At 60.1% G+C, this 19,336-nt stretch overlaps 1 protein-coding gene across 1 annotated transcript in view; it reads left to right on the top strand.

Moving 5' to 3' along the window:
* NUDCD3 (NudC domain containing 3) overlaps positions 1–18,710 on the top strand; it is a 32,280-nt gene extending 13,570 nt beyond the window's left edge. The window contains exons 3-6 of the mRNA XM_075736494.1: positions 5,552–5,684; positions 10,379–10,522; positions 16,944–17,132; positions 17,529–18,710. Coding sequence (XP_075592609.1) covers positions 5,552–5,684; positions 10,379–10,522; positions 16,944–17,132; positions 17,529–17,639 — 577 coding nt within the window. The 3' untranslated portion in view covers positions 17,640–18,710. The remainder of the gene's footprint in view (positions 1–5,551; positions 5,685–10,378; positions 10,523–16,943; positions 17,133–17,528) is intronic.
* The last annotated feature ends 626 nt before the right edge of the window (positions 18,711–19,336 follow it).

Genomic DNA, 19,336 nt, shown 5'->3' on the forward strand with positions numbered 1-19,336 from the left:
AAGGCCCTGCTCGCTGCATGCTTATTTGGGTTAGGCACACGGACACGTTGTGCCTGATTTTCTCTTTTCCTACTTACTCGGAACTTCATTATTACTTAATGAGATCTTTCCATTCTTGGCAACCTCTCAAGCTTGAAGAAGGTTTCATGCATCGCACAGGGCCTCTGACAGTGGTTAAAATACAGAGCTGGGGTGGGTTTTCTCTGCTGTTTGCTGGCAGGGCGACTCTGTACAACATCATTCCCCTCCGTTTTCCCCACTCTAAAGGAGGAGGGTATCGCGGAGGGGAGAGGCTTGTTTTTGCCGCTGGGTTGTGCTTGTGGGACCTGATGGCAGAGCACAGGTAGGGTAGGACTGTTAGAAATACCTCCTGCAGGAGCAGCTTTGCAGAAGGGAGCGGGTCTAGGTCTCCATTTCTGCATATGTAGGATTGGTTGCTTCGCTGCGCCGGCCCAGCTTTCTCCCCACATCATCCTCTTCGGCCTCGGACAGCTTCGGCTGTCACAGTTGTTGCTTTTCTCCACCCGCCTCCACATCTGCATCACTTAACTGGCTTGACACGTTTTCCTTAAAGCTGCCTAAATAATTCACCTTGACTAAGAGCAAACAGCAGCGCCAGCCCCGGAGGAAACTTTCTGTGAATGCCAAGTGACTGGAGGGTCTCTGCGGTACTGGCCCTCGGCAGCGGCGCTGCCAGCAAGGTGCAGACCCTCAGCTTGAGCTCCGCGGTCTGCTTGGCCGAGGAACCAGTGCTGGCTGAGGCAGGTCCCCGGTCCCTCAGCGGTGGACTCTGAGCCATTGAGCAAGCCTGACTCTGCAAAACCGAGGTATCCTGGAATTCTATCGGCTGCTTCCCGAGAGATCCTGTGTCAGAAAGCTGAGGTGCTCCAGGCTGAGAGGATTGTTTTCCTTAAGTAGTTCTGAAAATCCTTGGGATTTTTTTCTTTTCTTCTTTTCATGGAGAAAAAAGAAGTCCATTGGGATTAGGCCCATACTAACTCCTTCCTGTGACGCTTGGCCCCCCCACACCCCCTCAGCCTGCAGCATCAGGCTGTTGGACAGCTGCTCCCATGCTGCCGTATCTATTCCTCAATTTCTTTGCGTTCTCAAAACTCCTCATTGAAGAGGAGCTTGGTCAGCTGCCCTACTTCTCATCGTCTAAAACATTTAACCAAATCCTTCAGCATCTGGTTTCTGCTCTTGGCTTGTGTCTGGCGCTGCTTTTGCAGAGCTGGTGCCGGAGCTGTTGCGCTCTGATGACAGAAATGCATTCAGCCGAGTGTCCGCAGAGGAGAGGATTGCTTTGTCGCTGTTTCCGCATCACTGGGCTTATCATGCATCACCAACCCACGGAGCTGGAAATCCCGGAAAAAGAAATGCCCGGAAGTCTGTATACAGGCCCCGGCGTGCGGCTTGACCCTCGGGCATCCAGCTCTGCCTCGGCCAGCCTCGCTCGAGCGGCACCTCCTGGTGACACCACCACCTCCCCTCGGGTCCCGGCCCCTTCTCGCTGCTATCGGGGGTCTGACCCCGCACAAAGGGAACGGCTCTGATACCAGTGACGGCGCAGCCGTGCAGTGCGGCTTCTAGGAGTGGAAAACAGATCGGCTGCTTCTTGACGGTGCATTGTTAAAGGTTTCACCTCCCCCAAAATGACACATTGCGAGCAAAAATAGAACAAGACAGAACACACAGACCCACCCACACCATCCCCACCACCCGGCAGCCAAGTGCACGCGGTGCCAAAACCTTGGTTTTAAAAGCCGATGCTTTTTCACCCTCCCTCTCCTCAGCCCTGCCACCACCTGCCCCAGCCTGGCGGGCGGTTCGGCATCCCGGCGAGCTGACCGTTGCACCGGAAGCCACTGTGCTGTCACCAGTCTGCTGGGAGGATCACCATCCGACCCACGCCGTGCTGCGGATCTGGCCTCGATCTTCACCTGATGGGTCTGGGGTTGGGGACATCTCCTGGTGATGGTGTTCATGCAGGAAATTCTCTCGCCCGCTGCACGGTGGTGCTGTTGAAGCGACACGAGGGATGGCTTTGGCCCGGAGAGCCACCTCCGGTGTGGCGGCACAGCTCGGCCCAGCTTGCCGTGAGCTGGGGCTGTCTCCTGCGGACGGCGAGGGAAGCTGCTTCCCAACCGAGGAGCTGGGTCCAATTTCTTGAGTGCCGCCAGCGTGAAGGGTGGCATGTGCTAAGCACAGTTGGACCAGGCAAGGATCTGGCTGGAAAACCTCCAGGAAAGGAAGAGTTGCTCCAGGAGATGGTAGAGCTGTCAGCCATTCGTCAGAAGCGCCTAACAAGGCTGAGGCCGGTGTTCACCACCCTGAATCCTCATTTGCTCAAGAGCCAGCAGTTAAACTTGCAGGGGAATTTACTGAGGCCTTTGTGAATTCCCCCTGTGATCGTGTTCTGGGGCACAAAGTCCCCCCATTAGTTTCACATCCAAGGATTTTGAATGTTGAGAGCAGAGCTGGAGCAGAGATCGATGGTGGTGACTTGCGGGTGGAGGGGTTCGGGCTGGCTGTTAGGGAGGAGTGGAGAAGCGACGGTGCCAGTCCCTGCACCCCCAGGACGAGCAGCCATGGCTGGAGAGAGGTTTAGGCACAAGGTGAAACTTCTTCCCACTGAAGCCGGCTGAGCACGGGGATGGTTTGGCTGGGGCACACGTCACCTGGCCAGCCCAGGAGGGCTGTGAGGACAAGGCAGCAGGGCAGGGCTCATCCTGGCAAGCTGCGCGTGGAGGCAGAGATGGCGGTGAAACGTCCCTCTGTCACCTGGTGCGCTGCTCTAGTTATGGCACGGAGGGAGTGAGGACAGAGCCTTCCCACGGGGGACAGCCGGGGCTGGGAGGAAGACTGTTTTTGCTTGTTCAGTAGCAATGCTGTGCAAAGAGAAGTTTGACAGCATCATTGAGGAGCAAGTCCTGCCTCAGTTTCCCTGTGGAAGTAACCCAATTAGCACTGACTTCTCCCAGGGCCGCTGTGAAGCCACTCGTGCCCTCATGGGGCACTGAAATCATGCTTGGCGAGCTGTCAGGAGGGCTAAAACATCCAGAATGCGCCTGGCCGGGGTCTGCTCAGCCCCAACGCTTCCCTCCTGAGGACGAGGAGACATGTCAAGGACAGACCTGGTGGCTGGGTGGCAGCAAGCGGCAGGATCATACTTATCCGTGCTGCGGCTGTCCTACCCACGCTTGCCTTTGCAAACTAATGGGTTTTCTCCCATCTTTGATGCTCTGCATTGCTCTAACAAGCCTTGGCCTGAGCACAGGCTTGCTGCCTCCCCCTTTAGCCTTCCGGCTTTTCCCAGGAAAGGCCGGGAGGGGAACGGCCTGAAGAAAATAGCCATTTGCTGGTTCTTTGCTCGCTCTCAGGGACGCTTGGGATGGCGACTCCGAGACGACATGCCTTCCCTCCGGTGTGTCACTGGCAGGTTTGGCAGGAGCATGGTGAGCTCTGCCTCACAGCTCAGGTCCACGCTGATTAGAAGGAAACACTCACTTAGGAGGAAAAAACCCAGCAGATTTTAAACCCCAATCAGGTTTGTCCTCTGGTTCACTGTGCGGCCATGTACACGCTTGCCCAAGGGAGTCGTGGCAGAGGGCAGGAGCCTCACGGACCTGGGCTGTGCCTGTGCAGACCCTGCCGTGCAGGGACACGTCCTGCGAGGACACTTAACCAGCCGGGCTGCCCCGGGCAGCACCCAGATCCTCACCCTGGAGAGAAACGTCCCTCCTCTCTGCCCGTGGCTTGTGCAGGATGGTCTCTGGGACGATTGTGCCCTGAGACCGGGGCACCGGCTCTAGGTGAGGACCTGGGGACATACAAGACGATGCTCGGGGCCGCGCCACCTCGTTTGAACCCGTTTGCTTCCCGCGGGGTGAGAGCAGGACCCTGCAGACCCCAGTCGCCCGCAGTGTTCCCCCTCTCGCCCTCCTACAATCCGGGGGTGGTTGGGAACCGACAGCTGGAGCCAACCCGCGCCAGCGCCGGTTCGGCGCTGCCATGCCAACCCCGTTTCCATGGCAATGGGCACCCAATGGGCAACCGCCAGGCAAGGCCAAGATGCCCAAAGAAAGTGATGCAGTACACCCAAAATCGCCGGCCCGAGGCTGGGAGCCCGCGGCTGTTGCCAGTCCCTGGTGCTGCCCAGAGAACTGAATCAAAACCACCCCGGGGTGCGGGTGGTTGTAACGGGGCAGGTAAAACCCTATGAAACCATCAAGAAAAAAAAAAAGAAGAGTGTGTGTCTGTACACACAGCCCCTTCAACAACACCCTCCGACCGTCTTAGAGCCTAATTTAATTAAAATCGATGGATCTTACGTAATCCTCAGGGCGCCGCGCTGCTGGAAGCCACCCCCGCCTGGTGCTGGCGAGGGGCCCTCGGTGTGGGGGTGTCGGGAAGACAACGGGGCGTGGGGAGCCACGGTCCCCTGGGGCCGGCTGCCCCCCGGGGCCACTTGTCACCGGCCCCCCCTTACGTAATTCACTGCAGCCCCGTGTTTATACAGCTCCAGATCGAGGACTAGGTGCGTATCAAAACATTTTAAAATAACTCTGCCTTTTGTTAGCACCACAGCTATCTTTAGAAAAGATTTTATTTTATTTGAAAGCCCTCTCCGGGAGGTTTCGATGGAATAGATCCTCAGCCTTCCAGCAGTTTAAAGGGACATGGGTGTGACGGAGATCTCCTTTCTTGGCTGGAAACGCTGTATTGATTATTGCTTACCAATCTGATAAATCCCATCCTACCCTCACAACGGCCTCCCCATCCATCTCAAGATTTCTGCAGCTGGAAGTGGCTGTGCTTTGCTCAAAGTGTTGCTCGTGATCCACTTGTCCAGTTGTGCTCTCCCAGTGTGGTGCTGGGCCGGCTCTTCAGGTGTCCTGCTCCGCAGCTCCACCACCTCTGTGTCGGCAGCTGCCCTGGTCACAACAGTGGATTGTTTTCCCAAACACACTAAAACTGGGAGGAAGACAACCAGCTGTTTTTTCATGGTGAACCCAGGTCGCAGTGATGTGCCGCCACCTCTGCAGCCACGGCAGTGGCTCAGGAGACAGCACACACCCTCCGGCGCGTGATGGTGTCCCCTGCTCCAGCTGCAACGGGTGCGGTGGGTGCAGCAGGGAGGCAGAGGGGAAGAGGAGCTCTGTGCTCGAGCAGAGTTAGCCGGGGAAGTCCCTCGAGCCAGCCGGGTGCCAGCTCTGCACCTTTTGGGCAGCCAAATTATCGTGTCTCACCAGTTGTCCCATTAGCAGCCTGACTTCCGTTGCGGCACACTGGGGAGAGGGGCGTGCGAGTCTCCTGCAGCGGGCAGGGTGGCCGGGGTCTCTCTGCGTCCCAGGGCTGCCGACCTGAACCTTCTCCCTTCCTAGACAGGGCCAGCAGTGAGGGAGAGGCTGGGCAGCAGCCTGAAGTGTTAGGGATGCTCACAGGATGGCCAAGCAGAGGCTCTGCCCTCCCTTTCTGCTTCTCATACCCTGCTCTCTCCAGGCCCTGATCTCTCCGGCACTTAGCGTGTTGCCCTTTTCTTGTCCTCCAGGAGACAGGAGCAGTTCCAGACAAACCCCGACAGCTACAACGGAGCTGTGCGAGAGAATTATGCCTGGTCCCAAGACTACAGTGACCTGGAGATTAAAGTCCCCGTGCCCAAGCACATTGTAAAAGGCAAACAGGTAAAGTGGTGTTAATGGTGGGTCTTTCAGCATTTCCCTTTCCCCCAGGGTGCCCAGCTTTTCTGGGAAGCTGTGTTTGGAGCGGGAAGGCTCCTTGTCCTTCGTACTCGAGGAACAGGATGCAGTTGTGCCCTTTTCTCCGGTGCTGGGTGTGTGGCTGATGGGGACCAATGGTCCCAGCCTGGCCACGTCCCTGATGTGACTCAGTGTCCTGTTGCTCCAGCCCCAGCGAGGTTCCCTGGCACCGCATGGTGCACTTTCTGCGCTTTTGCTCTCTGTTTCCACAGACTGCAAACTCGCACGTGGGTTTGTGAGCCTGGCTGGGGATGGACACTCTCTCCCCGGTCACTCCCTCTGGGCTGGAGCGTCTCCTGCCTTTCATTTGCAAGTGGGAGCTGCTGGAACGGCTCCTCTGGCTCTCGGGAACTGGAGCAGGCACAGCCCATGTGGGACTTGATCTGCTCTGGGCGGAAGGGAGCTGGGGCGAGGGTGCAGGCTGAGCGCCAAGACCCTCTCCCTGGCTGCCTGTGTGGGCAAGGAGGTCTCACGTCCCCTCTCGGTTCAGGCAGGAATTTTCCTTCACTGCTTGTGGCCACAAGCAATCACGTCTGTTTTCCTTCACCATTTCTGTTTCCTCCCGGCGAGGGACTCGAGAGGCGCATGCACATGGCTGGGCTTAGTTGGACCCAGACGTTTGAACTCTCTTGTCTTTCCTGAGTGCTGCCCTCCCCATGGCTTATTCTGTATTTTTCCATTTGGGAACTCCACGCTCCCCCACCTCCCATTCTCCTCTGCTTCCAGGGCGGCTGAAATGAGCACACTTGGGTTTGTTCACCGGCTCCAGCCTACACAGCTCCTGATCATGCCAAAAGAGTGTAATTGGCAGCAGCAACCTGGACCGGAGGGGTGAGGGAGCAAACGGCTGCCACAGGGACAGCAGGGGGGCCGGGAGATGCATCTCTCCCAGTGGCTCTCTAAAACAAACCCAGGCTGTTTCTTGGAAGGATTCGGGGGCATCCAGACGGATGTTCCATCCCTCTGCATCGTATTGCGATCATGATGCCTCTCCCTGCCCAGGGAAGTGCCCTTTGTGCCAGGGGAGTTGTGTCCTTGCCAAAAAAAAAAAAGAGCATCAGGCCTTCTCTACCCCATCCTTTGCCGCCCACAGGTGCAGGGGCCTTGCAGGTGCTCAGAGGAGCTGGGATGGGACTTTTCCTCGACTCAAGACTGTGCCATCACTGCGGAAGAGCCCCTGCGTGTCAGTGGGGGTGATTATCGGGGCAGCCCCTTCCCACGCTGTTACCTGTGGCATGGCTCTGCCTGCCCTGGCCCAGGTTTCTGCCTGCGCTGCCCTCTCAGGGCAATCGATTGTTCAGATGTCAGATTTTCCTTATCTTTGTGAGGCGTCTCTTGGTATTTGGTTCGCACATCCCTCTTGGGGATCCTCTTGGCAGCTGACTTTTCATTTTAAAGCGATTATTTACATCTCTTCCAGCCTCAGGGGACTGGAAGCAGATAGGCTGGGTGACGGGCCAAAGCAGGATGGTTCAGAGCCATTTTAAAGCTCGATGGACTTCGGATGCATTGCTGATGGGTTCCTGCAAAACAGAAGCGTTCCCCTGCTTTCACCACACAGCTCCATCTTTTTAAAAAATTATCAGGTTTTTGGCTTCTGCCTGCCAAAGCAAGATTAAAAATCTCCCCTGTTTGGTCCCTGGGCTCAGAGCGCGCCCAGCTCTAATGCTGCTCAAAATCTTCCTTATGACACTTTTTTGGATTCAGGCTGTTGCTATGGCACATTTTCGCTCAGGCAAGCTTAAGGTTTCCTTGTATGGAGCTCCAAAAAAGTGTCCGTGGAGCAGGAATGGGCGATGGGGTAGGTGGGAGCATCTTCCTCTGCGGTCTCCACCTCTCTGATCTACTTACAGGCGCAACAGGGGCCCATGGATCCGAGCGCTTCCCGAGCACTTAAATAGAGATAATGACAACGAGCCTCTCTTTTTGCCTGGCTCGGAGGAGACAAGCTAGATTCCTTCATAGGTTTGTGTTTGCTTGTTTGATTTGCGTGGGCGGGTGTGGGCGTTTTAGTGTGCACAGAAATTACTGTGGTGGAAAGCCACGGCAGAGAGCCGAGATCTGGGTTTCCTCGCGAGCGCTGGGAAAGCCAGGTGGTTTAGGGGGCAGAGGTGCTCGTGGGGAGCGCGTGGTGGGGGACGGGCAGCCTCGGAGCCACCGGGGTGCCCCTGCTCACGGCTGTGCTGCCGGGACAGCGTGTTTCCCACGGGATCGCCCGTGGTTTTCCCCCAGCAGCTGCCTGGGGTCAGGTGTGGGCTGTCTGTGCCTGGTTCTGGCAAACCCCGGCTTTGCTGGCCGTGCGTGCCCCGAGCACAGCACGGCGGGATGGTTCGGGGGGTGGGGGGAGGAAGGGCAGCCCCTCAGAGAGCCCAGCCACCCTCCTCGGTGGAGTGGGGATGCCGAGCAGAGGCGATTTTTCCACCAAGGCACCCCAGAAGGAGCTGCTGCCCACATGAGCCAAACCCCACGTTCACTGGGCACCACCACATGCACACGTGAGTCCTCTCGGGCATTTCTCTCCATGCGGGGGGGGTCAGGGCTCTCTGGCGGTGCGTGCTTTGCTTCTGTCCCCTGTCACTGCTCCTGGTGGGCTGGTGTGCCAAGAGCGGCCTTTTTTGCTGGCTGCAGGTAGAAGCGGGCGTTGCGATCACTTCTCACACCGGCTGGTTGCACAGCAGAGTGGCTGGATTTAGGCTGCCCGGACTGGATCTCTTCTTTCATCTGGGTTTCTCCACTCCCTCTCCTAACACCCTGCTTGTCCCAGAGCCACCTCAAAGATGTCCCTCAGCCCCACCGGCTGTCTTGTGAGGCACCTTGGAATAAAACCCCTCTCACATTCGATTGCTCCTGTCCCCGTGGATCCCACAGCCATGATGTTGCATCTGTGCCTTCCATATCTCCAGCCTCCCTGGTCCTCCATGCCCAAAGTAGCCCCCTCAGAAGGCAACTTGGGGGTCACTTTGCTTTTTTCCCCTTGACCCCTTCTGGGCAGGCCCTGTGCTGTGCTGAGAGCCCGGCATCAGCCACCCTGTCCTTGCACCCAGGGACCAGGGCAGTCGGTGGCGGCAGAGAGCAGAGCCTCAGCCCCGCACCTCGTCCCTGCGACGAGGCCTCAGCCCTGGGCTGGAGGAAGCTGCTCCATGCTGCAGCCTCTCCAGAGATGTTTCCCATCCAGGAGGAGCTGCTTTCCCAGGGGCTGTCCCCAGCCACGTGCTGGGCGAAAGCCAGGTGTCCTCTCTGGTCTGGCAGAGCCGGAGCTCTTGTCCCTTTCCAAATCCCCTGAGACCGCGGTCCTGCTCCCAGCCGTGGGCATTGGAGCTCAGTCCCGGTGTCACCCTGCACTGTGTGTGCTGGGCCTCCTCTGCTCCTGTCGAAGCCCTGGCAGCTCCCTGTCGCACACAGCGGGTTTGGGGGCTTTATCTGGGCGCATCAATCAGATGCAGCCGTGGTGCCCTCCCTGGCTGGAGCAGCTTTGCCTGTCTCTTGCCTGCGTGGAGCTAGTGAGCCGCTGGAAATCTCCTAGGTAATGGATAATGTAATAACATTTCAAATGAGATCTGCAGAGCGGGAGGAAGATCTGGGGGAACTCTGGGAGAGAATGCAGGCAAATCTCACCGCAGTCTCCTCCTCTCAGGCCAGAGATGGGGCAGCGCCGGGGGCCATAAACCTGCCCCTTCCCAGCCAGGTCCTCCCTTAGTCCCCCTGCCTGGCTCGGGCTCTCTGCTGGCGGCAGCTCAGGGCCGAAGGGGAAAGGAGAGAGAGCATATGGTCTCTCCGGAGACTGAGGGTACTGCGTGCCGTGCAGCAAAGTCACAGTCTGCCTCTGTCTCCCCGGGGGAGAACCATGTCACCTCCGCGGCAGGTCAGAGCAGGGTTCCCCATATGGCTGCTGCGGGCGGGAGCTGGCCCCCTTCCTGGGGACGGAGCTGCCTCGTCCCCTCGCCCCCGCGGCAGGGAGAAGGGGAGCCGTGCCGCAGCATCCCTCCCGCACGCGGCCCCTCCTCGCATGCCCGACGGGAGGCCTGGGCTGAGCCCAGCACTGGCTGTGGCGGCGGAAAGAGAGCCAAGGAGCATGCTTTCAGTGCGGTGCAGCAGAAGGGGGGATGAGCCACTGCAGCCCTTCCCGGTGTAGAAATCCCCGAATTGCTCCCACTCGGTAGGGAAGCGCTCAGCCCTCAGGAAGACGCACTGCCATGCCCAGCTCATCATGGTGACAGCCGGACACCCGCTGTGCTCCTAACAGTTCGGTCGCAGCAAGTGGGTGTCCAACCTTTGAGCCCGCTATGGAGGAGGTCTGTAGCATTGCTGGTTCTCTCTGTGGGGAAACTGAGGCACAGGGCAGTCATGGTGGCAGAATCAGGTTCCTCAAATCCTTCTAGGGCTCCGTGTGCTGGGCCCTGCTGCCTTTCGTTCCCTGGAGGGATTTCCTTTCTCCTCGGAGCTGTTGCTATTTGCTCTGAAATGACAGCGGGATTCCCACCCTCCTGCTACATGCAGGTCTGAAAGCTCTTCTCTGTCTCTCATCCCCAGCAAGTGCTCTTGACCCCACACCCCAACTAGCACAGCAAAAGGGCAAGCAGGAACCTTCCTGATTATTTTCTCTCTCTCTGTGTTTCCAGGTGTCTGTGGATATCAGCAGCAGCACAATTCGTGTGGCGGTGCTGGAGGGGAGTGGCCAGCGCGTCCTCATGGAAGGGAAGCTCACCCACAAGATCAACACGGAGAGTTCCCTCTGGAGCCTGGAGCCAGGGAAGTGCGTTTTGGTAAGGCCAGTCTGCGCCAGCCGCGTCTCCGCACCTTGGTTTGCAGCTCTGCTGGGCTTCACCTGGAAAACCGGAGCAGCTGGAAGTTTGAGGCAGATCTGGACATGTCTGGCTGTCCCCATCCAATGTCCAGCTCCCTCTGCCTTTGCCTGTGTGCCGTGCCCTGCCTCCAGCTCCCGAGCTGCCCCTCTGGGTGAGCGGCAACAGGGTGCCGGCAGAGCAACACGCCCATCGGGTTGGGTGACGAGGATCCCCGAGCTCCAGGTGGAGCACAGCTGTTATCTAGAGGTGGTCACTGTCCCCTGATTCCAGCACGCAGGGCCTGCCAGCAGAGAGTGGCCGTGGCACCGCACCACAGTGCTTGTGCTGCGCACCTCTCCTTGCTGGCTTTGCCCTCCGACTTGCCTCGTCCTACCCAGCATCCCGGCAGATGCCTGTTCCCTGCCGTTCCTTTCTGTATTGCTTGGGATTTCTTGTCCTGTTTGAAGCGGTCGCTGTGGCTAACTTCTCCATTTGCCTTCAGCAGGCCCCGTGGCTTGCTGTGTGCCTGCCAGCCGAGCACCGCAAATCTTCCCTGCCGAGGTGGTTCGGCGGCTGTGGCCACCCAGCAGTGCGTCACTGGTGGGTTCCCAGCCTCGTGACTCATCTCTGCTGTGATCCAGACGCCGAGGCTGAGGGCGTGAGTTCTGCTGTCCCAGGGCTGCGTCCACAGCTGAAGCTGTCCTGGGGGTTGCATTGCCCCCCATGAGCCCGAGATCTCGAGTTTCCAAACTCCCGGGCACATTTTGGGGCCAGGATTGTGCTGGGATGGGGTTTTCCCACCTGCGGCCACCTTTGCCCTCTCCTTTTCCACCCAGAGGCTTTCCCAGACGCGTTTCAGGAGCTCTTGGAGCTGTCGTGAGCCCCACGAGGGGATGCCGGCTGCCTGGGTCAGGCAGGTGAGGCGGTTCCTGACCCTCTGCAGGCAGCACTGTCCCTGCGACGTGCTTCGAGCCTTCCGCCCTGGGTGCAGCAAACGGGCACCAAATGCCAAGCCCCTGCAGTGGGAAATCAAGTGGGACTGTGCTGCCGGAGGCAGGACGGTGCGTGGGGAGGCTGCGCGGACGGTGCGTGGGGAGGCTGCGCGGGCGCTGCCTGGCCACTGCGGATCCGTATGGACGTACCCCAGGATGACGGACCTGGTGCCAAAAGGATGAGGTCCCTGCCAGAGAAAGGAGCTTCTCCGACTCTGTTACACCATTGAAAGGATGTGAAAAAGGAGGCGGCGACATCATTAACCTGCATTTTTTAAATGTTCTTAAGCGTCTTGAAAATTAGCTGATCTGGGAAGAGAAACAATCTTAGGAAGGAGTGAACCCATTCAAGAGGAGGTGGCCCAACTGGTGGCTGCTCTGCGGCACGGATGGGAGTCCCTGGTGGGTGTTCCCAGGATCAGCAAGGGAGGCAATGTTTGTCAAATACCCGTGCGCCGAAGGAGGATGGGAACAGCGCGCGGGTGGAGCGAGACTCGGGGCCTTCTGGAGCGGCCGCAGGCGGCGCGGGGAGCGGTCCCATTACCTCCAACCCCAGTGCTGGGTCTTGCCTCGAATTAGCACGAGCGCAGGGTTGTGAGGATCTCCAGCTGGCTGCCAACATATTGGTGGTGGGATGAAATTTCGCTTGAAGAATTGTAAGGTAACTGGAGCAGAGTGAGTAACTCTCACCCAAGAGCATCTCCTTTTTCCGTGCGCAGAGTAGCCAAAAGTGGTTTGCGACTCCTCCCGATTCATTCATCAGGAGACACCCAGCCGTGTTAATGAATTGCTTTCCCGGCCGCCTTGGTTACTGCTTTGGGGCACCTCGGTGGTTCTGTCCAGAGGAAAACCTGTGCTGGCTCGTGTTTTTGTGGTCTGTGAGTCAAGGCAATCCCTGCAGGCAGAGCTCAATCCGTGCGCCGAGGAGGTGAAACCTCTCCTGCTTGGTCTCATCCCTCATGAAAGTCCCAGTTCTGTGCAGAGGGGCCGTTGAGTCCCGTGCGCTCTTGCAGGACACATCAAGGATCATCGAGATCCCTGCGCTCCCTGGGCTGCTGTTACAGCCGCCTTCCACGTCCTCAGCTTCCCCTGCCCAGCTCCCTTCTGGGACGGCCCTTCCCAGGCTCTCATTACCTGGCCTCCCTTCTCCCCCCAGCTCTTACTGTGGAAGGTTAATTTGCCTTACAACCCCTGCCAGCTCTGCTTTCCCCATCCAATCTGGTGTTCTTATCCATTTACCCTCTTCATCACACATCTGCTCACTCTCCAGCAGCCCCAGCGCTCCCCTCTTCCCAGTGCTCTGCCTTTCCCCTCCTGCTCCGCGAGTTTCTCCCTGCCGGAGCCTGGGCTGAGCACCGACGTGGTTCCCATCTCATCCTTTGGCACGCTCACGGTTTGCACAACAGCCCCGCCGCAGCAGAAACCAAGCGGGCGTCATTTCAAAGCGGAGTGCTCGGCTGATGCCCGCGATGAGTGGTGGGGGCTCTGTCCACACCTCCTCCCACTCGAGATTGTGTCCCAGGCTCATGCCCCTGCCTGCGGCGCCACGCCGAAGCCCCGGTCCCGGGTGTAATCCCTGTGCTCTCCCCTCTCTGTCGCACCCGCTCGCTTGTCAAAAGTGAGATTAAAATAACTTCGCACGAGCTGTTTTTAGAAATCTCCACTGCGTGCTGTGCACAACACGTTTTGGGATTATTTTCGTTGTTTTTTCCCCCTGTTCCCTTTCTTTTTCTCCTCCTCTCCAGCATTTGTTAGCCACACTTGTGCTTTTGTCACCAAGTCTTGCCTTGAACATCTATTACCATCTTCGGCTTGTCATCTCGTGAGCCATGAGGCCAAGTTAATCACAATCTGCGGTGCCCTCCCTCCGCACACTGCTGGAAACATCGCCTGCTGCCTCCTCCGTACCCCCTAAACATCTCCCGCTGACTTTTGGGGCAACGGCTGCTGCTGTTCCAGAAGGAAAGCAGGTGGCGAGAGGTTGTTTTTCCAAGACCTACTTATATCCCTTGGCAGCATCTCTCCAGCTCTGACAAGGTATTTAGGATCGGGGAAGAAACCTCATGCTATGACGAAGCCCAGCACCGGCAACGAAGGGTTGTGGCCTTCCTGGCAGGGTGTGGATACATGACATGACACCGTGTCCGTGCTGATGACGCCTGTCACCCTCTTCACATGTCGTGAGATGATCCCTCCTGGCTGCAGTGTCCCGTCCCTCCTGCAAGCCCATCTCCGTCTGCAGCGATCCTCTTTGCAATCCATCCTCGTGCTTTGCAGAGTGCGCCGGCGCGGGAACAGCCCCTTTCCCTCATGGCTGACGGTTCATGTTTCGGACACCGGCTTTGGGAACATGAGCATTGCGGCACGAGGATGCTGCCGGCTTTGGATTCAGCGGCAGGGGTGTCCCCATGCAAGCTTCCCTCTCCTCGGGCCGTTGTTGCAGAGGCTGTTCCTGCCCCAAAAGCCTCAAATGGGCTTTTGCCCTTTCGGCTGTGGGTGAAGGATCTCCCTAAAGCCCAGGAGGCCCTTTGGGACCCACCAGCCTAAAAAGCAAAGCCAAAGCCTGACCAAGAGCCTGGACACGCTGCAGGGACCCAGTCCTTCCTCTGGCAAATGGCCATCAGCATTTCTGGGACCCTGGAGGATCGGGCTGAGCTGTCGGCTGGGAAACTTGGAACAGCAGCTTCAAGTGGAGGCAAAGCTTTCACCTTGTCTCGAAGTGAGTAGCGTAATCAGGTCAAGATTTGTCCTTGAAAAAAAAAAAAGCCCTGTTCCCCCCCACGGAGCCCCCCTGGGTTTCCAGAGCGCTCCCCGAGGGAGCGTGCAGCCTTGCGTAGTGCTGTCGGTCAAGTGCCAGAGCCTTCCTCCGCTGGTGGGTGAGGGCTGGTGCTCACAGGGCATCACCCTGCCTGGGCTGAGCCCAGAGATCTGCCACGGTCCCTCAGCTCTCCCTTACCTCGGCCTTCCTGCACCCAGGCGCTCGGTGAGACTCCAGCCTGCGGCTCCATCACCGCAAGCTCTCGTAGCCCATGCACCCAGCTGAGTGACGGGCTGAATCAGCAGAGACCATCGGCAGAAACGTGTCTGGGAATCAACCTGAGCCCGTGCTCCCCATCCTGGAGGTTGGACCTGTCTGCGACGAGCACTCCAGCACCGCTTCGAACCGCAAAACCCCAAACTCGAGGTGATAGAGCTTTGCCCTGGCCCTTGGGCATTTTGGAGGCTCACATTGGAAAGTGGGGCTTCCACCTCGGAGCAAGTCCCAATTTTTGCGTCTCTGCCCCTGGAATAAAGGGGGTGAGCAAATTCCCCCGTGCGCACAAGGCGGGCTGCAGAGGTTAATTAATTATTGTTTGCAAAGCACTCAGCGCTGTAGCGATGCGCACCGCAGAAAAGCTGGCGAGGAAATGAATAATTCTGTCTTCCCAGCAGGGTGGGAAACAGTATGCGGTAAATAAAGCGAGGGCCACGCGTGGGGCGGGGAGGAGGAAAGGATCCCCGGGCTGGCGCTCACGGCGGCAGCTCCCCTGTCTTTCGCCGGGGGTGGCCTGCGGACAAGGCGGATTTGGGTCTTGTGGGCGTTTCCCACCTGGTCTGTGGCTCTGTGGGGGTTCCCTGGGGTCTGCTGGGGGCGGAGGGAAGGGGATTTGGTAGGGAAGGGAGAGAAGGGGTGGGTGTTCCTTCCCCTGGTGCTCTGGGGTGCAGTGGGGTGATGCCTGATAAGCCACGCAGTCCCCCGGTGCCCGTTCATCCCTCCGCTGCCAGCCTGGCTCTGGTGGGGACGTACCAGGGGGGCCTGGCTGCGTGCGCTTGGCGGCGATGTCGTGAGAGCATGGCTCACGCCAAAGCCATCGCTGGAGAAGCTCACACCTCACTGGCAGCACCGCGGGGACATTCCTCTTGTTTCAAGCCCAGAGGAGCAGCAGCGAGCCCGGAGGGTGCTCCCGCCGCAGGCTTGGGCTGGCCGGGCCTGCTGACCCACGGCTCATCTTGCCCGCCGAGGGGACGACGTTCCCCGGGGAGCTTGCCGTTCCCCCGCCTGCCCACCCAGGGTTGGGAAGCCCACGAGCAAACCCTCAGCAGCTCTTCCTCCCCTGGAAAGTGGAACTGTGCAATTAAGAGGAGAACAAGCATGCCTGTCTAGCTGGAAAAACTAACGCCTTCCCCGAGCTGGAATATTTTACCGGCTCTGCACTCCCACAAGGATTAAGCCCCAGCCACCCCCTCCCGCATTAATTGGTTCCTTTTCTTTGCACCGGAGAGAGACGCCCGGCTCCGTAACTTTAATGGCTGCCCGTGTTTTCCCCTCCAGAGCTGTTGAGCTTCCAGGGAGGTTTGAGTAAATTGTATTGTCTGCCTTTATTGATGATTTTGCAGAGAGGCCGACGAACACCATAAATCTTCCTTGCTGCTGGGATTATTGTTAAAACAATACAGGAGAAAGAAGCCCACCCCTCCTGGCAAAAAAAAAAAAAAAAAGCAAGTTGGGGTTCCCAGTGTGGGGTGCCCCACGGTCATGCCAGCGCTCGCTGGCACCCGGCACAGCCCCTCCGGCCGGCCGGCTCCGTGCAAGGCACTGCCCGTGCTCGTGGGTTGGGGAGGTCTGCGGCCACGGCCAGCAGCTTTTGCCAGCGAGGATGTCGACTGGAGGCGAGGGCATGTCCCCTCCCCTCGGGACACGGCCAACCAGCCACGGTGTCAGGGAGGCAGGTGCCGGCGGCGAGCGTGGACGGCACGGAGCAGTGGGTGACATTTTCACCTCCTTTGCCACCCATGCTCCTGCCTGCGGACTGAGCCCCGGGGGAAGCTGAGGCGAGGGCTCCTTCTGGGCTAGCGAAACACAGAATCACAGCGCTGCGATGCTGGGAGCCCCTGGCCCCGCTCTGCCCGGCAGAGCCTCTCCCTCTGGCAGGTCTCCGGGCTCTCAGCTCCTGGGTGGCTGCTGACGAGCCGGCCCAGCTCTCCAGGCCCCGTACCTGTTGCTGCTGCTGCATCAGCTCTGCGGCCTCAGGCTGGCGTTACCCACGGGCAGACCCCCACGGAGGACGCCTGTCCAGGCCTCGAGCCACGGCATGGGATGAGATTTTGGCCGTGCCAACCAGCCCAGAGGCTCGAGCTGGGTCTGCGAAGGGCCGCGGCGGGGTCATGCAAAGCCCTTGGACCACCAAGAAAGGGAGGGATGAGCCTTTCTCCCCCTCTGCGAGCCGTGGAGGGAGACCTGGGGCTCAGTCGGTGCTGAGCGGGACCTCCGCTCGTGGGCAAGCCCCAGCCGCGCTGCAGAGCGATGGCGCGGGCACAGCCAAGCTCACAGCATCACTGCCGTGGAGGTGTGGGGCGGGCAGGGTAAGACATGCTGGGGCAGGACGGGAGCTCCTCTCCCCACTCTCTGACCCGCACCTCGTCCCCAGATCAACCTGAACAAAGGAGACGAGTACTGGTGGAATGCCATCCTGGAGGGCGAGGAGCAGATCGACATCGACAAGATCAACAAGGAGCGTTCCATGGCCACGGTGGACGAGGAGGAGCACGCCGTGCTGGACCGCCTGACCTTTGACTACCACCAGAAGCTGCAGGGCAAGCCCCAGAGTCACGAGCTGGTAGGTGCCGGCCGCCCCGCGCCGCCAGCCCAGCCCTGCCCTGCCCTGCCCTGCCACGCACCCTCCGGCTCCTCCGTGGGTCCCATCTCTGGTGAAAGGAGCCGACCAAGGAGCTGCCTTCCTCTGCCCATCGCTCCGTCCCGGCCCCATGTGCCTTCCTGGGCAGACGGGAGGGTGGGTGAAGCACAGAGGGGGTTGTGTGCCCTCGGGAATCGGTGCTGCCGTCGCCCGGGGCGGAGGGGTGCTTTTGCTGAGCCCCACAACCCCCTTCGATGCGTCGGGCGGCTGCGCAGCCCTGAGGCCTGCGGGGTGAGCTCGTACCCTCGGCTGGGGTGGCGGGGAGGGCAAAGGTGTGGGGGCAGCCCCGTTCTGACGGAGCCCATGGCCTCTTCGCAGAAGGTGCACGAGATGCTGAAGAAGGGCTGGGACACCGAGGGCTCCCCCTTCCGCGGCCAGAAGTTCGACCCCTCCATGTTCAACATCTCTCCTGGTGCCGTGCAGTTTTGACGGCGGCGAAAAACAGCCGAGAAACGAAGTGGGGAGAGGAGAAACCCACCGGATGCCCGCCCGGGACCCTCGCACCCAACTCGCCGATGATACACGCTGCCAGCACCCGTCCACTGCCTTCGCCACCCAGCACCGGCACCCGGCTGGGCGGTTTGATGTGCATGCAGGGAAACCTGGCGAATGCAGATTTACATCCCGTCACCAAGGCAACCCGAGCGGCTGGGACCCTTCTCCTCTCCTCGCCTCGCGCTGGCGACGGTTCTGTTGTTTTTCAGGAATAGACGGAGCTCGTTGGGTGACATAATTATTATTTCTGGTGGCTGAGGATGCTTCTTTTCGGATTGCTGGGGGTGCAGATCCCTCCCCGCCCTGGCACAGGGCAGCTTTACCCCTCGCAGGCGGAGCTGTGCTCTCTGTAGCTCTGGGTACAGGCAGTGGGGATGGCGGGGGGCACGTGGGGAGAGAGCCTGCCCCTGCCTGCCCCTGCCTGCCCCTGCCTGCTACCCTGCCTGCTTGGCAGCCCCAGCTCCCCTCGCCGGGGTCTCCCATGGGTGCTGCGCTGCCCCAGCGCCCTGCCTGGCCGAAGGGCCCTGTCCAGTGCCAGTGGGGGGGTTTCTCCCGGGCTCACCCCCCTTCAGCTCACTGGCAGGGGGGGTCTGGGGCGTGCCGGAGCGGGCGCACCCCCTCGCTCCGGCAGAGACCCCAGCCAGCCCCGTGGTTTGCTTCCCGTTCCTCGGGGGGTTGGCGGGGAGCAGCGGGGCTGTCACCCATAGGAAGGTGGCGGGGGGGAGTCCAGGCTGCACTCGGGTCCCTGGCAGGGGGCTACAAGCGCAGCCCTTGTGGCCACCAGCCCCCTGTAACCGTGGGCAGTAGCACCAGAAACATGTGGGCTTCCCTGGAGCGGCACTTTGGGGTGTGGGAGGGGGAATGTGGGATTCTTGGGCCCCCCCAGGCGCAGCTCGGCTCTTGCAGCTTCCCACCGGCCCCCACCCTGGGACGCGTGCATTGGGGGTCCCCGGCCATCACCTTGCCCCCCCCTTCCCCTCGGTTTGCAATAAACACCTCTCTGGAGCGGGGCCTGCGGGTGATTCGGTGTCGTCCCGGGGGGGACACGTGTGCCTTGGCCCCCCAACACCCCCGCTTTAAGGTCGGAGATGGGGATGCCTGGAGACGTCCACAAGCGTCCCTCGTGTCCTCCGCCATGGGCTGCGGGGATGGGGTGCCGCCCACGTGGTGGGGGGGCTGGATTTGGGGGTCCTTTGGGGGCGGATATGGGGTCCCTGGGGGGCTGGATTTGGTGGGGTGGGCACGGGGTGCCTGGCGGCTTTGGGGGTGCCGACCTCAGGGTCTCGCCCTGCTGCTCCTCGCCCCCCTGTCCCCGTCCCCCCCATCTCCCCCGCGCCGGGCGCCGAAATTTCTCCGTGGCGATGCACAAATAGAAGCGGGCTCAGCGCAGGCCCCCACGGCCGCCCACGGTCCCCATGGCAACGGCAGCGCCAGCCGCCAGCCGCCCACCCGCGCCCCGGTGGGCACCCGCCTGCCCGCGCCCCCCGCACGCCCACCCGCTCGCCCCCGGCCCCACGGGTGACGTGTTGGGGGGGGGGACACACACCCGTGTCCAGGCCCTGGGGCTGCCGCTGGCCTTCAGGGTGGCCGCTTGTGTGTCCCCCGAAAAAGACTGTCGTCCCCCCCCCCAG

Source organism: Balearica regulorum, chromosome 27, assembly GCF_011004875.1.
Source record: "Balearica regulorum gibbericeps isolate bBalReg1 chromosome 27, bBalReg1.pri, whole genome shotgun sequence".
In the NCBI taxonomy this organism is placed as follows: Eukaryota; Metazoa; Chordata; class Aves; order Gruiformes; family Gruidae; genus Balearica; species Balearica regulorum.